This window comes from Maylandia zebra, linkage group LG14, assembly GCF_041146795.1.
Source record: "Maylandia zebra isolate NMK-2024a linkage group LG14, Mzebra_GT3a, whole genome shotgun sequence".
Taxonomy (NCBI): Eukaryota; Metazoa; Chordata; class Actinopteri; order Cichliformes; family Cichlidae; genus Maylandia; species Maylandia zebra.
Window position 1 is genome coordinate 26,861,477 of NC_135180.1, and position 18,921 is coordinate 26,880,397.

Below are 18,921 nucleotides of genomic sequence, written 5' to 3' on the forward strand. Positions count from 1 at the left end.
TACTTGGATTTCTTCGAGTAAACCCAGTATGCCAGTCCTATAACCAAAGTGGCGATGAGGAGACCCACTATAACACCAACCACCAATCTGGTTTGGTCGCTGTCTTCCGACTGATCTGTAGAGAAAGACAAAACAGAAATATCAGAGGCGTGAGTGTCATGTTTCTGTATGCTGCTCCAGTCTGGACAGAAAAAAAAATACTCTGGTGTGCATTAAATGCATTGATGAATGGACACATCCGCACTGTGCATGATTATGACTCATTGATTTGAATGTTAATGGGAGCAGTCCCCACTTTAATCTCGTCAATGGGACTATGAACAATGTTGGCATCTTGTCAGGATGCTGGTAGCTCCATTCCTCCTACTGCTTCACAACTATATTTATTTAAAAGAAGCGCACTGTCTAAACATTGTTTTTTCTGCTCTACAGTCCAAGGTGACACTAAAGATAAATTTTTGATAAAGAGCCGTCTTTTAGTGAGCAACATTCGATTCCCCCATAGACTTTCGTCAACCCACTTTCTACTGTTTCTTTACAAGAAGGAAGACCGCGCCAACTTACCTTGTTTATCCATTCTCACCTCCTCAATTACTGAAATCAGATATGAAATAACATTAACGTCCAACCGAAATGAAGGGGGGGGGAAAAAAAACAAAACAAAAAAGCAAGCTTGAAAAATTACTACTCTACATCTACTCGACTTTGCATGCAAGAGGTTCCAAGAGGGAACAGATTAAATCCAGCATCCCAACATACACCCACTGAGCGAGGGGGGGGGAGAGAAAAGAACGATGTGGAAATGCCATCCCAAACACACAGGAATGAGGAGGCAAGAGAGAACAAATGGTGATATAAACACACTTGGATACCGTCAGACAAGAGTGTGGACTAAGTGCTAAGTGCATGCACTAATTACAGTTAGACAGTGATGGTGAGAGTAAAAAGGCTGGACTTTAATAGACAACTACCACCAATACATAAAGTTCTTGAAAGACGTACTAGTGTTTGTGTATGTTTGATACATTGTGTATTTAACAGTGTTTTTTTCCTGCTTACTCATCAGTGGACTATAAATCCTAAAATAACAACTGATTTTAACTAATTGCCCTTATGGCCACCAAATTGGTGTGCAACGACGTGACTCCACACACGCTACAGACAATCCCAAACTGGGTGGATTTACCCTGGTGTACATACCTGCTACAATATTGTCGTTTTGTCAAAGCATGTAAACATGATGCCAAGTTAACATGCAGATGGAAAGAGTTAGTAAGAACAGTAGGAAAACACTTAGGAAGGCAGATTAGTGACTTCATGAAAGAAAAATGAAGCCGACAGAGGTAAAAGGACCAAATTATGACTTTGTACTTACAAGAGGACACATTTATAGCTCTGGAATCATTGCCAAGCCTATTGGTCACTGTACAGTGGACAGTTAGATTTGCAGAGGGCACAACTTTGATCTTGTGTGTAATCTTTCCATTGACGAAAGGACTTTCACCAAGCTGAGTAACGAGAGAGAGAGAGAGAGAAGAAACAAATGTTAATAGTTGCACATCTGATCCGGATGATTTGAAGAAGATTTGCACCATGAGGGGGCGATGTTGGACCAGTAAGTGAGTCAGTCCTTGCATGACAAAGAAACAGCGTGTGTGCCTCTGGGATATAGACTCCTGAGTCTCAGAGGAAAACCCCAGACACAAAGACAAACTGCCAACACCCTTTGCACATCCTCCGCATATACAAAAGGATGTTGCATTCTTGTAAATACTTATTACTGATCCCGTATTCAAGTCTTCACATTTTTCTGAATGGGGGGCGGTGGGATTAAATTGCTGAAATGTGTTACTTTCAAAATGCATTTTTATTTCCTGACAGAGTTCCGTGTATTTTTTTTTTTTGGAGTAAATTAAAGATTTTAAGGTTCCTCTCGTGGTTAGACAATGACTGAAAGGGCTGAGGAGAACTGCAACCATCCTGCGCACACCCCCAGGTTTATGTGTAATTCACACAGCTTCACTGAGTGACTCTGCTATCAGTGCGCACACAGGTAGACTGTGGAAACAAAAGAAGAAGAAAAAAAGAGGCTCCATTTAAAAAACAGACAATTTTTGTTCTCGTGACAGGCTGCTGGAAAATACTGTTTGAGCCTCGGGGAAAATGAAGAAATGTACTCTTTCGAAACACTGACCACAACAGCCTGGACCAGATAAGTTCACAAGTGTGACAGCTGGGGAAAATACTAACAGTGCAAACTGCCATGCACAAAACAGGGGGTATTCATTCACTGTGCAGCAAAAAGGGAAAAAGTAAAGAAAAGCAAGAGCTGTCTCTGGACAAAGACAATAGTAGGAGGCTTAAGCACACAGCCTCTGTTTAGCCACACCTTCACATTTCTGCTGGTGATACACTGAGGTTCGCTGTAAGGCAAATGCCACTATGTTTTAAACTCATGCAACTCTATTGATGTTTTTATTCCATATTCACAACCATCTGCTCCCTATCAGGCTCTTAATGAAGCCGAAAGCGGACCTAAATTCTCCTTATAAACCATCTATTGGCTACTTTGTAGAGGACATTCAGACGTTGTAATCTAAAGACGTCAATGAAATAGTTACTGCAGCACAAACCTGTTGCCATCTTATATAGGAGGACCACTGTGAGGATGAATTTCTATGACAACCAGTATTGATTCACCAACAAAGGAGTAATGCTTTCAAGGGAAAATAGGACAGAAACACTCAAAGCATTCTGAATGATTTTATATGGCTTGAAAACCTCACTGCAGTCTCAAGAGTGTCTCGAGGTGGAGGAGGGCGGGGTGTGGAGGTCATTTGTTAAAGCCGATACCCATCTTGTTATTTTAACAAATAAATTGCTACACCCAACTGCGACTGAAAACAGGCGCGTTAACAAGCACATGGGGGGAAACTTTTTCCGTAAGTGCCACTGAGAAATCGCCTTGTCATGACTGGTTTCCAACTACCCTGGATGGCAATGATGATGAATTCTGTTGTCCTGTGACTGAAATTAGACGTCACCCTGTAGCAGTTTCATATACAGGTACAGCTACAATAGTCATCTTCACTGCTGTTATTACTGTGGTTATCTACTAATTGGAAGGTTGGCGGTTCGATCCCTGGCTGGCCCTGGCCAAGTATCCTTGGGCAAAATACTAACCCCAAGTTGCTCTCTGATGCATCCATCCACGTGAATGTTTAATAGAAAAGCACTTAATAGAAAAGCGCTATATAAGAACTCATCCACTTGAGTGATTTCAGTATTAAAATTATAATCTCATGATAAATTAAACAAACAAAACAAGTTGATGTTTTTGGGGGAATAGTCTGTACCGGCATTTAAATGAGCTTTTCTTATATGGTAGTTTTATTATTTGTGGTGGAGTTCACCATGGATATGATTCTGACAGGCACCCACTTTTAGACTCAAAAGTAATTGGACAATTGAACGATGAGCAGTTTCACAGCCAAATGAGACCCATTCCCTTGTTATTCCATGACAAATTAAGCAGACGAAAGATCTGGGGATGATTCCAAGTGTTCCATTTCCTAAGTTTCCCCTGGCAGTCTCTAAATGCGGTCCAAAGAGATGAAAAAAAAACCCAAAACATACCTATCAGAGCGATAGCAAAAACTTTACAAGTGGCAAACTCAACAGTCGGCTACATTCTTAAAACAAGAAGGAATCATAGATTCCTTCTCAGAAGCTCAGAAGCTAACTAAAGTGGATGAATGCAAAGTCTTTCCTTGTTTAAAAAAAGCTTTCTCAACTTGATAACCAAGTCAAGAACACTCTCAAGAATGACTTGTAGCCACCCAACAAGCAAAATGTTTGGTTTTCTACTAAAAAGAAGCCCTGAATTTGCAATGTGCTGACAGCAGCTATGCTCGCACTGTGTAAAAACAAACACATCTCGCTCACGACCCTGGTGTAGATTCCATAAACAAGTTTACCTTGAGTACCAGAAGGTACATTGATATTTTCACCATTTCACAAGATTTGATTTTGTTAACGGTATACATCGATCCCGAAGGACCTGCTTTTAGCTGTGTTCAAATTCACAGAATCTTGTGAAGCCTCTGAGATGTATGTCATCACCATCCACAGAGCAATCTTCGCCATAACAGAAGCAATAACTGCCTGCATTTATCTTGGGGAAAAAACACTTGTAGTTTGTTCTGATGGGACAATAAACTGAAGACTTCACACAACTGTAAGCGTGGCGCTAATGCACGTTTTCTAATACCGGTAATACAGTATTTTTCCTTTCATGGCTCTTTAAGTCTGACACAGTTTTTTTTCTGAGGATTTTCTTTTGTGCCAGCACTAGGGATGGGTATCGAAAACCGGTTGGAAGTGTTTGCCAAACGATTCTCTTATCGATTCCAGTCGCCCCGAATGACGTCACCACGTTGCGGAGCGTCATTTACCTGGCAGGGCGCCTAAGCAGCTCAAACGCTCAAAAGTTTGGCAACTTGCAGTACTGGCAAAGTAGATATTTCATTTAAGGGAGGAAACGCTACGAATATGCAAAAGCATTTGCTCACAAAACACACGATGACCTTAAATGAATGTCGTGTTTTTAATTCCGCTCCGGACTCGTGAATCTCAACCCAGCAGCAGCGGTAACGTTTGCACGTCCTCTCCCGTTAATGTGGCAGGTAAATAATCAACTAACAGTGCATATTATGTTAGCGCGATCTGCCTTATTACAAAACCTGCCATTACTGTGCATTTAGGTGACCATGATGAGAGAGACAGAGTCTGGTTGGCTCAGATGCTGGCAGTTCTCACTGCAGTCTACCGGTAGCGTCTCCTTTCAGGCCAGGATAGACGAATGTCACCGAGCAGTGACTAAGTTTGTGATAAAACGCTTGCACCCATTTGCCACAGCAGATGATTTTCGGTAAGTGAATGTGTTTAATTGCAGGCAGGGACATTACTAGATATTCTTGTGTAATTGCTACAGAATAATTTATGTTATACTTTGTTATTGCTACAGAAGAATATTTATTTTATCATTTTACATTTACAATTTTTTTTCCTGGGGACCCTGTGACACCCCATTGGCTGTGGATCTCTTAAGATCTCCCTGCTGGGTTTGTAAGGCCATGTTACTCCTAAATTTCTATCTTGTTCAAAGAGAAGATATAAAACAAAGTTCTAAGCTAATCGACCTTAGTGTTCTCCTTTTTTAAAAAGAATCAATAAGAGAATCGATAAAGAATCGAATCGTTAAACAGAATCGAAAATGGAATCGTAATCGTGAAAATCTTATCAATACCATCCCTAGCCAGCACAGGAGGAGCGAACACATAAAACAAATCTTTTATGTACTGTTAGGAAGAATTAATAGATATGACCTTCAGAAACTGCAACAATTATCCAAGGATAAATTTCCTGCAATTCTGATAATAGGTAAACTTCCAAGCACGTAAAGGGTACATACCACGGTGCCATTAATGCTCCAGGAAACAGCTGGCTTTGGAGAGCCTTCAGCCTCACAAGTCAAGACTTTATGTTGGCCGTCATTACTGCGATTTTTGAACAGGCTCTTTACAACTGCAGGACCTGTAAGGAAACACGTGTTATAAAGCTCGATTTATCGTGGTTTAATCCGATCCACCGGCACATCTAAATATGACTGAGGAAAGGAATTTCTTAGAGAAATCATTTTATATTCGCTGTCCTGCCAAGAGTTAGATGAGCAGATGAATACCACTCTCATGTCCCTATGAGTCTAGAGTCATTAGCCATTTGGCTGAAAACTAGAAGTAAAGAAAATCAGTGAGCCAGTCCAAAGGAAAATAATCCCACTAGTGCCTCCAAAAATCAGCAATTAGCATGCTCTGTCTTGTTTATTTTTCAAAATTTGTACAGAAAATAAAGTGTAAAAACAAGATGTAGCTGCGAGTAACCATCTGGAGTCTGATTAAACTGTTAAAATAACTTTTTTAACCACTGATTTTTATATGAATTAAAAAACAACAACGCATATTTAATTAATGCGTTAGCTTTAAGCTGATAGTTTTTACCCTTAGACAAAGTCAGGCTGTTCCATCCATTCTTAAACTTCACAAACTGCCTGTTGGCTGCATACCTTAACTAACTTCAAATATGAGACAGAGTGGTACCAGTTTTCTCTCCCTGCGTAAGACTTTTCTTCAAACCCTTACCTTCGACAGTAAGATCAAAAGAAGCTGTCCGGGTGATGTGTCCAACTGTCACCGTCCACTCATAGCGACCAGAGTCCGAGTAACCGAGCTTGGTAAAGTTGGGCTGTTTGCCCAGTTTAGCATTATTCTGAAATAAATCCAAGAGAATATCGGCGCTGTCAATAACAAGCACAAACCCCAATGATTGGAGCTTTGTTATATAAAAGATCGCTTCTACCTTTGTCCAGGAGACCTCTGCCTTTCCGGAAGAATCAATCTGAAGACTCAGATTCAAGGCTTCGCCAGCGCGCTTGACAATATTCCCAGAGGGGCTTAAATTGATGTCTAAGTCTGAAAAGAGGAGAGGATGGCAGAAAGATGGTTCAGAGGCCTGTTAAGGGTCAAAACATTTCTGTTGTTAACCATATAACTCTGCACTTGGCTCACAGCCCTGCAGATGCAGCTTATTAGAAGCAGTGCGGCTGACACAACAATTTCTCCCCAAATCAGAAGAAGACAGTCTTGCAAAGAGAGATATTAGGACTTTCATAACAAATAAGACTGCAGGGAGAAAAGATAATTATTTGGATACAGATGCAGATGTGTGGGGTAAAATTGCAGTAATTTCTACTTCTAGAGAAATGATTATTTTTGTCTTCTTACAGGTGACGGTGATGTTCCTGGTCGCTTCCATGGACGTGTCATCAGTTAGGGAGCATTTGTATTCACCGGTGGCGTCGCGTGAGACATTCGCGATGGTGTAGGTATCCGTGTTTTCCACGGTCACCAGCTCCCCCTGCAAAAACAGTGAAAACAGCAGCATTTCATTTACGTTGCTGAGGATAAAAGACTGAATAAATACATTTTAGATGAAGTAAGCACTAGTTTGGATGAACAGAAGGAATTTCAAAGCTTTTAATGAGATACCTTAAGGTGAAAGTTAAAGCTGGTAGGAGCTGGGTTACCATCTGCCACACACTTCAAAGTCAAGTTGTCTCCCTCTTTAAGCTCTTTCTGAGGACTGACCTCAAGCATGATGTTCTCCGTGGAGTCTGTGCAGAAAACAGGAGCAAGAAAGTCAGAGGGGCGAGGGTGGAGGGTGTAACAAGTGGAGCGTGCTCCCCAACCAGCTGAATGCAATGGGGACTGCACTCATCCACTGTGTCAGCACGCTACAGAGAACTCTAACTTTGTGCCTCACTATTGGTTATGACCAACTTCAAAATGCAGCAGAGGAGGTGGTTGAATTGCAGTCATAATCTGAGGCACTCAACCAAACAATCCTTTCAAAGCTCAATGTTTCTGCTCCATCTAAGGCAAACTCTTTCAAGAATTTCTTGAAAGAAAATGTTCCAGCACTGATAAGTTCTACTCTGGGCCGTGTTGAGCAGGCAACTTCAATATTTAATGCTGCACTCGGTATAAATCTCAGAATCCACACCTCATTTTTCAACTTTCACCATCAAAAGGTGCCGTTACCCGTGTCTGTCTCGACTGGAAGTGAGAGAATTATAGAAAAAAAAATGTTAATGCACTCGCAAAAACCACAGGCACCGTCTGATTACAGTTGTAAAACGTCTCTTGGTCTTCTCGTGGATCACGAGTTGCTGCTGTGTTACACGTGTGATGTGCAAGAAGCTTGACTTCAATTAAAAAGGGACACTTTTATTCTCTTTCACTCCATTTTGAAATTCTTGTCATGCCATATTAACCCTCCTGCCATCCTTTAAAAAACTCACACCCATCACCCTAGGGACCATTCTCAGCCACGCCATAAAAAGACCATATATCCATATTTTATTCCACTTTAAATTAGCCAACCTTGTAAAACTACTTCTCCCTGAAATATTCATGTAAAGTTTTAATTATATTTTCGTTGTTTTAACCCTTCAAATCCCAGTGTTATTACATGAGCGCCCTGTGTTATAAGCCCCAAAAACCAAAAAACGAAACTAAATATTTCCACAAAAAACCAGTTGAAGTAATATGTGATTGTCATTATAAGTAGGCCTTTAGATGGACCAAAGATTGGCACCAACATACATTTTGACCTGCCATTATTTTTTTTGCATTTTTTTTGCAATTTAAAAATTAAAACTTCAAGGCCCTGAGTCTTCATTGACATCCAAGAAAAGAAGAAAAAATAAAATCATATGATGATAATTTGGGGTTGAAAAATAGCATTTATAATGGAAGTCAATGGGCAGAAAATGGTCCCCAGGGTGATGGGTGTGGGGATTTCTGCTGCTCAGCCATTTTAGGCTGATTTAAGGAATTCACACTGGAATATTAACATTGACAGGTAAAAACTATCCTGTGGCAAGTTTGGTTATATTCCACTGAACACAGTGGAAATGGCAGCCATTTAACACATAGCAGTGGCACAAAAAGGTCCCAAGAAGGCAGGAGGGATAAATAAGCTGTTTTCTCACCAAAAAGCAACATTTCATCAACAGCAAAGTTTCATCGACGGAAACATACTTTAATTATTGATGTTCTAGAAAAGAAAACAGCATCAGTGATTCATCTGTGTCAATACTTAAAAAATGTGAATAAAACATGTTTGTAATTCTCATCGCGGTGGAGGAAACACAGACGTCAGTGAGGAGAATATTAAACGAAACAACCTGAAATAAAACCGTGTAGCCAGAGAGAGAAAAAACGCCCAGTTCTATGTCCTCTTTAAAACTTTATATACATTCACACAGCACCTTCTTCCTTCAAGCTTGCACCAAATCACAGTACTGCATAAAGGTCCACCTTTCTTTGTGTTCTGCTAGAAAAACGGCAAATAAGGGCAGCGATTTATTAAAACTTGCAAAACTGAATAGAATAGAAAAGCAGTACTTAGGCCAAAAACAGAGTTTGTACGATACTAATGAGCTTAAAAGTCACCAATTGCTACGGCCACCTTTATTCTTCAACATAGCCTGAAATCTCAAGGTAAGCTTTCTTCTAATTTCTTTAAATAGTCTTCAGGAATAGCTCATGAATGACATTCAAAGGTCGTCTTTGGATGTTGGCTGCCTTTTGTTCCGTTCTCTGTCAAGATGATCCAACACTGCTTCAATGATGTTGAAGTCCGGAGAATCTGGGGAGGCCAATCCATGATGGATAGTGTGTGTTTTTCTATCCAGGTATGGTTTTACTGCATTGGCGGTGTGTTTGAGATCCACTGTGTTTTACAGATGGCTCCTGACCTTCTCTGTACACACTGACAATGATTTGAACCAAACATTTTAAATTGCTTCATTAGATCTTTTGCCGCTGATTTCGGTTTTCTTCTTTAATTTGGCACACCTCAGCTTTTTCTCTCTGTTTCCCTTCTTTAAGAATGACTTGACCGAAGAGCCAGACATCTGTTTGGTCTCACATACTTGCCTGTTTCTTAAAGGCATGACTTTCATACACTGTTCATCTGCTATAGATGGTTTTTTATGCCTGTTACCTCTCATTTTGGCTGCCACTTGTCCACTTTCCTCAAATTTTTTTAGGACACACTGCACACCAAGCCATTGTATACCAGGTTTCCAGCTAGTAGCTCTCTGGGTATTGCTCTGTTGGCACAATAATGCTTCAAATTCAAATTCAAATTCAAATTTTATTTGTCACGTACACAGTCATACACAGTACGATATGTAGTGAAATGCTTGGACAACTGCTCGTGACCTAAAGAAAACAAAAAAGGAAAAGGCTATGAATAAGATAGGAAATAAATATGAAAAATTAAAAAGGGTAAATTTAACTAGGAAGGAATAGAATATAAATTAAGGTTAAAAATGAAATAACTGTACAACACAAATTAGAATGAAGGGTAAATTTAACTGGGAAGAATAAGATAAAATATATAAATTAAAGTTGAAAATAAAATAACTGTACAACCAAATACACAATACACAATATAGAACTATATAAGAATGTATGAAGAAATCTAAATCTAAATAAATATATACACAATAACAGCAGCTGTACAAGTATTAACTGGAAATGAAGAATATAGTGACCAGTGTTGTGCAAAAACAAAGTCCAGAAAGTCCAGTGTGTGTGTAAGAACCATATGTGTGGGTCAGTACTGTGTGGTGGTGTGATTGAGAGACTGTATCGCCTGCGGGAAGAAGCTCCTCCTCAGTCTCTCTGTGTTGGTCTTCAGGGAGCGGAATCGCTTTCCTGACCTCAACAGAGAGAACAGTCTGTTGTTGGGATGGCTGAGGTCCTTCACGATCTTCCTGGCCTTGGTCCAGCACCGCCTGCTGTAGATTGAGTGCAGGTCAGGGAGCTCGGAGCGGATGGTGCGCTCAGCTGACCGCACAACCCTCTGTAGAGCTCGTCTGTCCTGCATGGTGCTGTTCCCGAACCAGGTTAAGATGTTTCCCGCCAGGATGCTCTCTATGGTGCACGAGTAAAAGTTCCTGAGCACCTTGGAGGGCAGTTGGAAGTCTCTCAAGCGTCTGAGGTGGTAGAGACGCTGTCGGGCCTTTTTCACCACGGTGTTGATGTGACAGGACCATGACAGGTCCTGCGTGATGTGAACTCCGAGGTATTTGAAGCTGTCCACTCTCTCCACTGGGCACTCGTTGATGACGGGGGTCTGGTAGTTCCTCTCCTGCTTAGTGCTGAAGTCCACTATCAGCTCCTTTGTCTTACTGACGTTTAGAAGGAGGTTGTTCCTCTGGCACCAGTTCTCCAGATTCCTAATCTCCTTCAGGTAGGCCGTCTCGTTGTTATCAGAGATCAGGCCCACCACGACGGTGTCGTCAGCAAACTTGATGATGGTGGTGGAGCTGGTAGTGGCCACACAGTCATATGTGTACAGAGAGTACAGCAGGGGGCTCAGAACACACCCCTGGGGGGCTCCAGTGCTGAGAGTGGTGGAGGCTGAGACATGTCCGCCCATCCTTACTGCCTGTGGTCTGCCAGTTAGGAAGTTGGAGATCCACTGACACATAGATGAGCTGAGTCCCAGATGCTCCAGCTTGGTGGTGAGTGTGGAGGGAATTATGGTATTAAATGCAGAGCTGTAGTCTATGAAGAGCATTTTAACATAATTCCCCCTTCTAGTGTCCAAGTGAGTGAGTGATGTGTGGAGGAGATATGTCATTTTGTGTTATCTTTGGCATTTTTTGACTGAAAATGAGTGAACAAGCAACCCACTGCTTGTAATCAAAATACAGAATAATGGGGGGCAGCACGAGTCTGCACAGTACTGCATCCCAAATCTTTTTTCGCTGCTTACCTGTCTGGTCATAGCTGGTCATTAATTCCCAACCACAGCAGAGGGGAGAATTTTCATGGCTCTCCTTTCTTTGCATAGAGTGAAGGTCCTTGTTGTAAGTTAAGCTCCAGCGTTTTGACTCTATATAGTTTGTGTTATAGTATATTGTGGATAATTCACAGAGTTTTAAGCAGCATTATTATGTTGTGCCTTGGCTACAACAGCTTGCTACAAATATCTTTGCAACAGTTAGTTACAAATGAGGTGCTAAAACAATCCTCTGATACAGGCACATTGTATAGTTTTGTCCTGCTACAGGCAGTGGATTACTGAGACTTTCAAGCTGAAGTAGAATATTGTGGGTGTTTGAGTGGGTGTCGTTTTCAGGATATGGCATGTAGTTTAGACAGAGCGTAAACTTTCAGAGATTTCATGATGATCATCTTGCATTTTAAACCCTTTCTTTGAATTTACAGACAAAAAAACGAAATCAAAATAAAAGGTTTTAGACAAAGTACGCTCAACGACTCACAGGTAATAGTAAAGTTCATGGAAGAGGATTCCAGCGGTAGACCGTCAGCACGGCATTTGAACCTGGCGCCTGTGTCTTCCTTCATTGCAGAATACTCGAGTGTGGAGGTAGTGGTCGAGAGGCCGGTACTAGATTCTACCACAACAGAAACTTTGATGGAAATCCCTAGACAGAAAACAAACAAGCACTGTCTGAAAACTCTAACAAGGAAAAAAATGTGCAATGACCAAAACACTGCACACAGTCATGAGCCACGCCGTCATGAGAGTGCAGCACAATTCATCACAGCAGAATAATTTACAGCAACTGTCCCTGTCAGAGAGAATAAAACCATCTGTGTATGCAATATTTATAAATGTCAAATATATTTTTTTAGAACTCAAAGACAACAAAAGGGATGGTGAACGCTCACCTTTCCCATCAGCCTCCAGAGGTTTATTGTTCTTGAACCATGTGATGTTTGCAGGTGGGTTGGCATCTTTTGCAACACAATTTCCAAGCTGCAAAGCAAAAAAAGGGGAAAAAAGTGAGAAACAGGCAAGAAAAGCACTCAAAGGATGAATAAAAAAATGCATTTCATGACTATTTTTAAATGACCAAACATATGAGAAAATGAGCTTTTTGTTAATGCCACTCTGGTATTTGAGGACTAAACAGTTTTCCATGCAATAGACCATGAAATGCCTAAAGCATTTGTAAAGCCCCTCAAATCCTTTGGGTCTTTTAATTGTAGCACAAGCGAGATTTCTACTCTTTACTAATTCATGAGAATCACTTCAAAGAAGTCATTACTACAATAACAGGCACCATCTCTGTTAGGCCTCAAGATACGTTAGCTCAAGTAAGGGATTTCCCTTCATGACTCATTGCTTAAAATAATGTCGGCATTAAAATGTTTATCATTAAAAACTCCACCTTAGTAAGTCTTCCAATCTCTAGCTCCTCTGCTTCTCCAGAAATCTCCAACTTTGCCGGCAACTCTGCAGTTGAGGGAAAAAAAACAGTGTGAATGGAAAGGCTGGGTGTTGCTTGTGTCAGTCACAGCACTTGAACGAGGGCATTTCGACAATTTTTCAGCTAATTCAGACTCACTGTGAATTAGGACATTAACTGGGTATTCGAACACGTCTCCGCCGGTCACCACCATGCAAGTGAAAGTCCGCTGGTCGCTGAGCTTGGCGGCAGAGATCAGCAGGCTGGAGTTTTTGTCCATGCTCACACGGACCTTGTATTCATCAGTGGCGCTGATTGAGACATTCTGGTTTTTCTGCTTGACCAGCAGGTATCCTGGAACTCCATCCCCTTTGTCCTGGAGAGCAGAGCGCGCTTGTTATGTGTCGCTCGCATATGGCACTGGCTTCGTGTTCACAATAAAAGCATGCACTGTTCATGCGGTGTCATATGGAGGGACAGATGCATGGTCTAATGCACTCAGACTGGGCGTGGTTCGACTTCAGACACAGTAAGTGGGCCTTAGACCTACTTTGCCATTTTGAGAACAACTGATCTCCAGTGTGACTTACATATTTCCATTTAGTGATGGCGATGTCTTCTGCCTTTATGGCTCCACTGTTGCATGGGATCTTGAGCATTTCCCCATACTGGCCAATAATAGGCTCCAAAGAGGTGACTGCAAAAGAGAAACACCAAAGGCACATTTTCAATTGCTTTCTAAGAATGGCTAATCTGGTCACCTGCAACACAGAACGAATTATTAGGACAGAAAATGAAAATGCTTATTATTCTGAATGCTTTGCAGCGCCTCCTGTTTGCATACTGACATTTATCAGCACCACTTAGTGCTCGCCTAAACACACGAGGACAGCAGTTTCTATAGAGTTCTGCTAATTTTTCAGCTCCCTTGGGAAAAAAACAACAACAACAACAACAACCTTTCCTGCCCTAAATCTCATTCAAAACATTGCCATGGAGACAAAATGTTCAAGAGGGCAAGAGGGGGATGGGAGGGGGGTGCCAGGCGAAGTGTCTCAATGGGCTGCGATGAGGGGTTAGAGCCAAAGGCCTGCAGGGAAGAAGAGGCTGCCACGGCCCGACTGAAAATGAGGTGTTGCTCAGTTTTTCTGGCATTCAAATTTACATTTCAGACCTCTCGGAGTTCAGGCAGAGGTAAACGCACAAGCGTATGTGTGGAAGCATAAATCTGACAGCTAAAATCCAAAACAGCTTGAGAGCAGCTCAGTAAAGGGTATGAGAGGAAAACGGTGACCAGTCAGATTCTCTCTGCTGAAATAGAGACAAGTAATGTTTGTGTTTTGTGTGTTGTTTTTTTTTTACAAGGAAAGTGCAAAACAATGAAGATCCTCCAATATTCTGCGTGCATTCGACCCTGAAATTGTCTGATTATATTCGCGCACAAAAAACCCAGCTGCACACCAAAATGCCATTTCGGCACTGAGAAAAAAAAGTTATACTCTCACTTTCCCTCTGAACACATCGGACTTTTAAAGGTTTTCTTAGTGAACTGAACTGAATTAATTTGCTCTGTGCGTGATACTCATTTGAATCCTGTTTGAATGAAGGTAAATACTTTTACTCTGGTTACCACTGTCTGTATTAAAACAGAGAAACAACTGGGACCCGGAAGGCATGCTTGCACAGTCGGCAAGTTCAGAGGTGCGCCTGGTTTCCTTCGCACACAGTAAACCCCCTGTCGTTAAGTGTCATTTTCTCATCAGGACTATTAAACGAGTCCATAAAATAGTTATGTACATGTGTGATGAAACTAGAGAGACAACAAAATCAGACAGTTTGCCTCGAGTCAACAAAGTCTGCACTTATTGCCGTCCTCCTGACACTAAGCTGAACAAGTTCGCACACCGACACCTGTCACTCATCGTTACGAGCTGTCAACTCACAAGAAACAGCACCGAGCCCATCGCTGAGCCTGTTTCTGAAGTCACTACTGCAGAAAGATGACAAACACAGACAATTTAATAAGAAGACTTTAAACAAGGCATGTCTGCCTCTTAGCTCTATGGCTTTTTAAAGCTGTTTTCTGCCTTTCCTCTAAACACTACAAGGAGGTTTTACCTCGTAGGGGGCCAAAAAAACCCAAGTTTGATCTTTCTCTTTTTTCTCAAAGTATTAAAAAAATATTTTTTGGTCAACAAGGAGATTACAATAATTTAACATGGCTGCTCAGAGACTCCTTAAACTTCCTCAAACTTTAATTATAATTAAAGTCAAGTAATTAAATAAAAAAATCACTTGAAAAGCCACATGCTATTAATTGCACAGCCCTATTTTCCCACCTTGTGTCTGGTATAGGTGTTTATATATACCACGTTCTCACTCCCAAAGCGTAACATTTTATGCTAGGGGACAAATCGCTGATATATTACTCTTCAACAACACGTCCCTATATTACGAGATCGGAAAAATGATGAAACATGAGAACCGTTTGGATCGAATCTACACATGTAGAATCTACAGCTTGTGAAATGATCATCTGCCTCTCAACTCTTATTGTGTTGCTTGTCCTTTAAAATAATGAAGATTTTATATAGAAATCGCTTTGGAAAACAGTATTTAATGTCATTAAAGTGCTGGTTAAGGTTAGGGATAAGGTTATGGTTAGGGCTGGAATACATGGCTGGAGCGTGTATTACCGCGGGAGCGCCATTCTACATGATTTCATCCATAACCCGAGGCGTCATATAAGAATGCCGAAGGTCACCTTTCGCGTTCCTCAGCCCGGCTGTGCCAGCAGGGGCAGACTCCTCTGCTTGAAAGAAAAGTGTGGTTGTATAGAAGTTAGCAGGAAAACAGCTCTTGGGTACCTTAACCTGTGACTTCAATCAACATTTTCCTGAGAGTCAAACATTGAATACAACATGATACTAAATTTGCAAATATGGTCACAAGGGCATTTCCACAAGGGTTTTCTTTGACATTTTGTTTCAAAAACCTAAGATGGCTGCAGTTACAATGCTGATCTTGAAGATTCACAGTGAGAATTTGCTAGCCACAGTAGATACGTCCATCTTTTATATACAGTCTATGGGCTCCTGGGAAGTTCACTTAAAGGCCCTTCACATACCACCTGACAACACTGCACAACTCCTTATTTCCAGCAGCGTGTGCTGTTCATCAAGCAAAACACTGTGGTGTAATTATTTGCTGACCACTGAAAGGTCTCTGTATGGTTAAATGTCACCTTTGCACACTTCATCTACCTCAGACTCTTGGCTTGAATTCAGAAATACCAACTTAACCTAACATGTGTGTTTTTGGGTTGCGGGCGGAAACCCACTGAGACACAGAGAGGTTGTTTGAACCAGAAACCTTGATGTGAGGCAACGGTGCTAACCGCTTCACCACCGTGCTGCTACGACCCATGTTTGCACAACCAACAGAAACACAGAATGCTAGAAATCAAACACATTTAGTACATGTTCGGCCATAAAAAAATAAAAATAAATTGCAGACAAATTTCAGAGCATACGTACAGTCTGGTGGATAGATGTTTTTTTTCCCCTCCACTCAAACACGTACGGTATTTAAAGTGCCGTCTGCGATGTAGTTTTTGATTACACCGACGAGGGCCACATACTGAAACACCGGTCAAGTAATAAAGCTTCTTTACACTACAAGTGTTTGTGGAGCTTCAACCTCTTTAGATCACTCAGCTCAGGGCGAACTATCTTCTATGTGAGGGAGTACACTTTAGCCTACCTTTTTGGAGAGAGTCAGGCCAGATGAAAATATTGATGTCACTCACATGTGTTAAAGCCTGAAGTGGCCAATTGTCTAAAGTGGACCTCTAAAGATCGGTACTCTACATGTTACACCTTGTTTTGGTTTTTTTTGTTATCTACGTGAAAAGCCAAAGCCTGGCTAAATAATTGCCCTTTTGAAGCATAGGTGCTAAGCTGAACTAACTTTGTCTAAAGCTATTTACATGTTGTTAAGAGTCGCTGCGACCTTCTCAACAGGTGCACTAGGAGAACTACTGAAAATAATTACCTATTTTTAACAGCCCAACAGACAGACTGAACTCTCTGAAGGTGTCCTTGTTCACTATGACATCTGAATAAATTGAAACAAAGTGATGGATGGAAACATCAGAAATTACCAATGCAGAGACCGAAAACAAGATATAGACAGAACAAAAAGGCTCTAAAACAGTGTTAAAGTCTATCTGCAGTGGTGGCTGTAATCAGTGCTTACAGCTGCATGAAGCAGAAACAGCTTGTGTGAGCATCAAAGCAGAGTAACCCAGTAAAAGAAAAAAACCTATCTGAGAACACATAGCACTACCACGGCACTTCACCCACATAGATACAATCCCTGCATTTAAATAAGGCTCGGCGACATTTAATAGTGACAGCACGGGACAAAACAAACCTCGCCACATTTCAACTGCTGACAGCTTTACCAGGAATTCTTCACCAAACACAGGGATAAGCTCCGTCACTTGTCAACAAAAGTACGTGCATTTCCTGCACTGATTCTCTCATTTCCTATAATTTATTCCGTGTAAAATCTGTTAAAAGCTTTTCGGGAATCAAGTCGTGAAATGATCTGTCTTAACAAATTACTGTGTTTGGGGGGAAAATGTTACCTACTTCAGGTATTTGTACGAAATTTACTTTGTTTTTAAGCAGTGTAATATAAGAGAAATGCTGCTTTACTGCATGCATGAGCTAAGAATAAATGCACCCACTGGGTCATTTTCTGGACTGTAAATTTCTGCCTGCATTTCACAGAGTCTTGCTCACTTTCAGCGTTTTGGCAATTGGATGTACACGAGTGTGATCCACCTGAAATAATGCAGATTGCTGGTTGTGAACCCAGCATGCTGATGTAGCCATCCTACACTTGGTTGTTTTTAAAGTAAATGAATCGTGCAGGTTTCTGATCCAGGCATAAAAGATTGCCCACGCTGTGTGGCAAAAAGAAAAACATGGAGGCATTGTGAATACATTGAGAGGAATCCATTAATGAGCTCTCTGTTCAAGGGATGCATTTTTGCATGTGTCATATTTGATGACATCCCGTTAGATTACATTTTAGCATTTAAGGTGCCAAAAATAGCCTCTCACTATCTTTATTGTGTGCATCTCCTGGCCATGTTGATGCCAGAATGCTCTAATGGCTGAGGACAAATCCAAGCGTTTTTCTAAACCAAGTCGGCAACCAAGCCCACATATGCTGTGTCTTAGTAATAAGACACAAACCACTCAGGAGACAATACAAAGGTACACTGCAAGCCCAGCAGTGTTGCAAAGGTTATCACGCTCTCTGTATAATAAACTCCTTGCATTTCAAATTCAAATAGACATTATGAATATTCAAATAGAGCCGCCGTCAGTGTCTCTGAGAACTTTAAAAGAGTCTGCATTAAGGGAAAAAGCATTATCTGTGCAGATTACACTGTCGCACAATGAGAACTAATCGCACATGTTGAGTTACAGAAGACAAAGCTCCTGCTGCTCGCTGAGATAAGGTAATCCTTTTGCAACAAAAGTAGGTGAACTGAGCGACTTCCCGTTGACAAATACACACAAGTTTACACCGTGCATACCAATCATCTGCTTGTAATCATTGTCTATATGATGAGGAGGATATTTAACATTTACCACTTCCTTATGGTTTTATCTTGTTGGTGTATGTCTGAAGACAGTAATAACACGTTTATATAATATAATACTTACTATATCCAGCACTGTGCAGCGTCTTTAGTCATCACACATTTGTTTTAATTTCACTCCCAAGCAGAAGCAAAAATTCTCCAACTTTTCTTTGGACACGGGCTGCTTTTTCACTAATTTTCGGTCCAGTTTCAGCATAATGCCTTTAGTTTGTTTGTTTAAGCCACTTAACACTAAGCTATGAATAATCCAGGCACTAGAAGACACATAATTCCAGTTCAGCCAGTGTTGTGTAAACACATAACAGGAAACCTGGCAAAGCATCAATTTTAAATTGTATCTTTGGGACTTTGTTACCAGCAGCCAGTCACAAAAACACATTGT

The 18,921-nt window shown here is 41.1% G+C and overlaps 1 protein-coding gene across 3 annotated transcripts in view; it reads right to left on the reverse strand.

Moving 5' to 3' along the window:
- alcamb (activated leukocyte cell adhesion molecule b) overlaps positions 1–18,921 on the reverse strand; it is a 50,514-nt gene that overhangs the window by 4,220 nt on the left and 27,373 nt on the right. The window contains exons 2-14 of one of the 3 annotated variants that reach the window (XM_004558100.3): positions 13,447–13,553; positions 13,016–13,232; positions 12,839–12,903; positions 12,336–12,423; positions 11,924–12,088; positions 7,107–7,231; positions 6,843–6,975; positions 6,418–6,530; positions 6,201–6,327; positions 5,474–5,595; positions 1,376–1,508; positions 565–594; positions 4–115 (exon numbers count right to left, since the gene is read on the reverse strand). In XM_004558100.3, the coding sequence (XP_004558157.1) occupies positions 4–115; positions 565–594; positions 1,376–1,508; positions 5,474–5,595; positions 6,201–6,327; positions 6,418–6,530; positions 6,843–6,975; positions 7,107–7,231; positions 11,924–12,088; positions 12,336–12,423; positions 12,839–12,903; positions 13,016–13,232; positions 13,447–13,553 (1,537 nt within the window). Of the gene's footprint in view, positions 1–3; positions 116–564; positions 598–1,375; positions 1,509–5,473; positions 5,596–6,200; positions 6,328–6,417; positions 6,531–6,842; positions 6,976–7,106; positions 7,232–11,923; positions 12,089–12,335; positions 12,424–12,838; positions 12,904–13,015; positions 13,233–13,446; positions 13,554–18,921 lie in introns of all 3 variants that reach the window. The other 2 variants (XM_076873268.1, XM_004558101.3) reach the window with 2 other exon arrangements.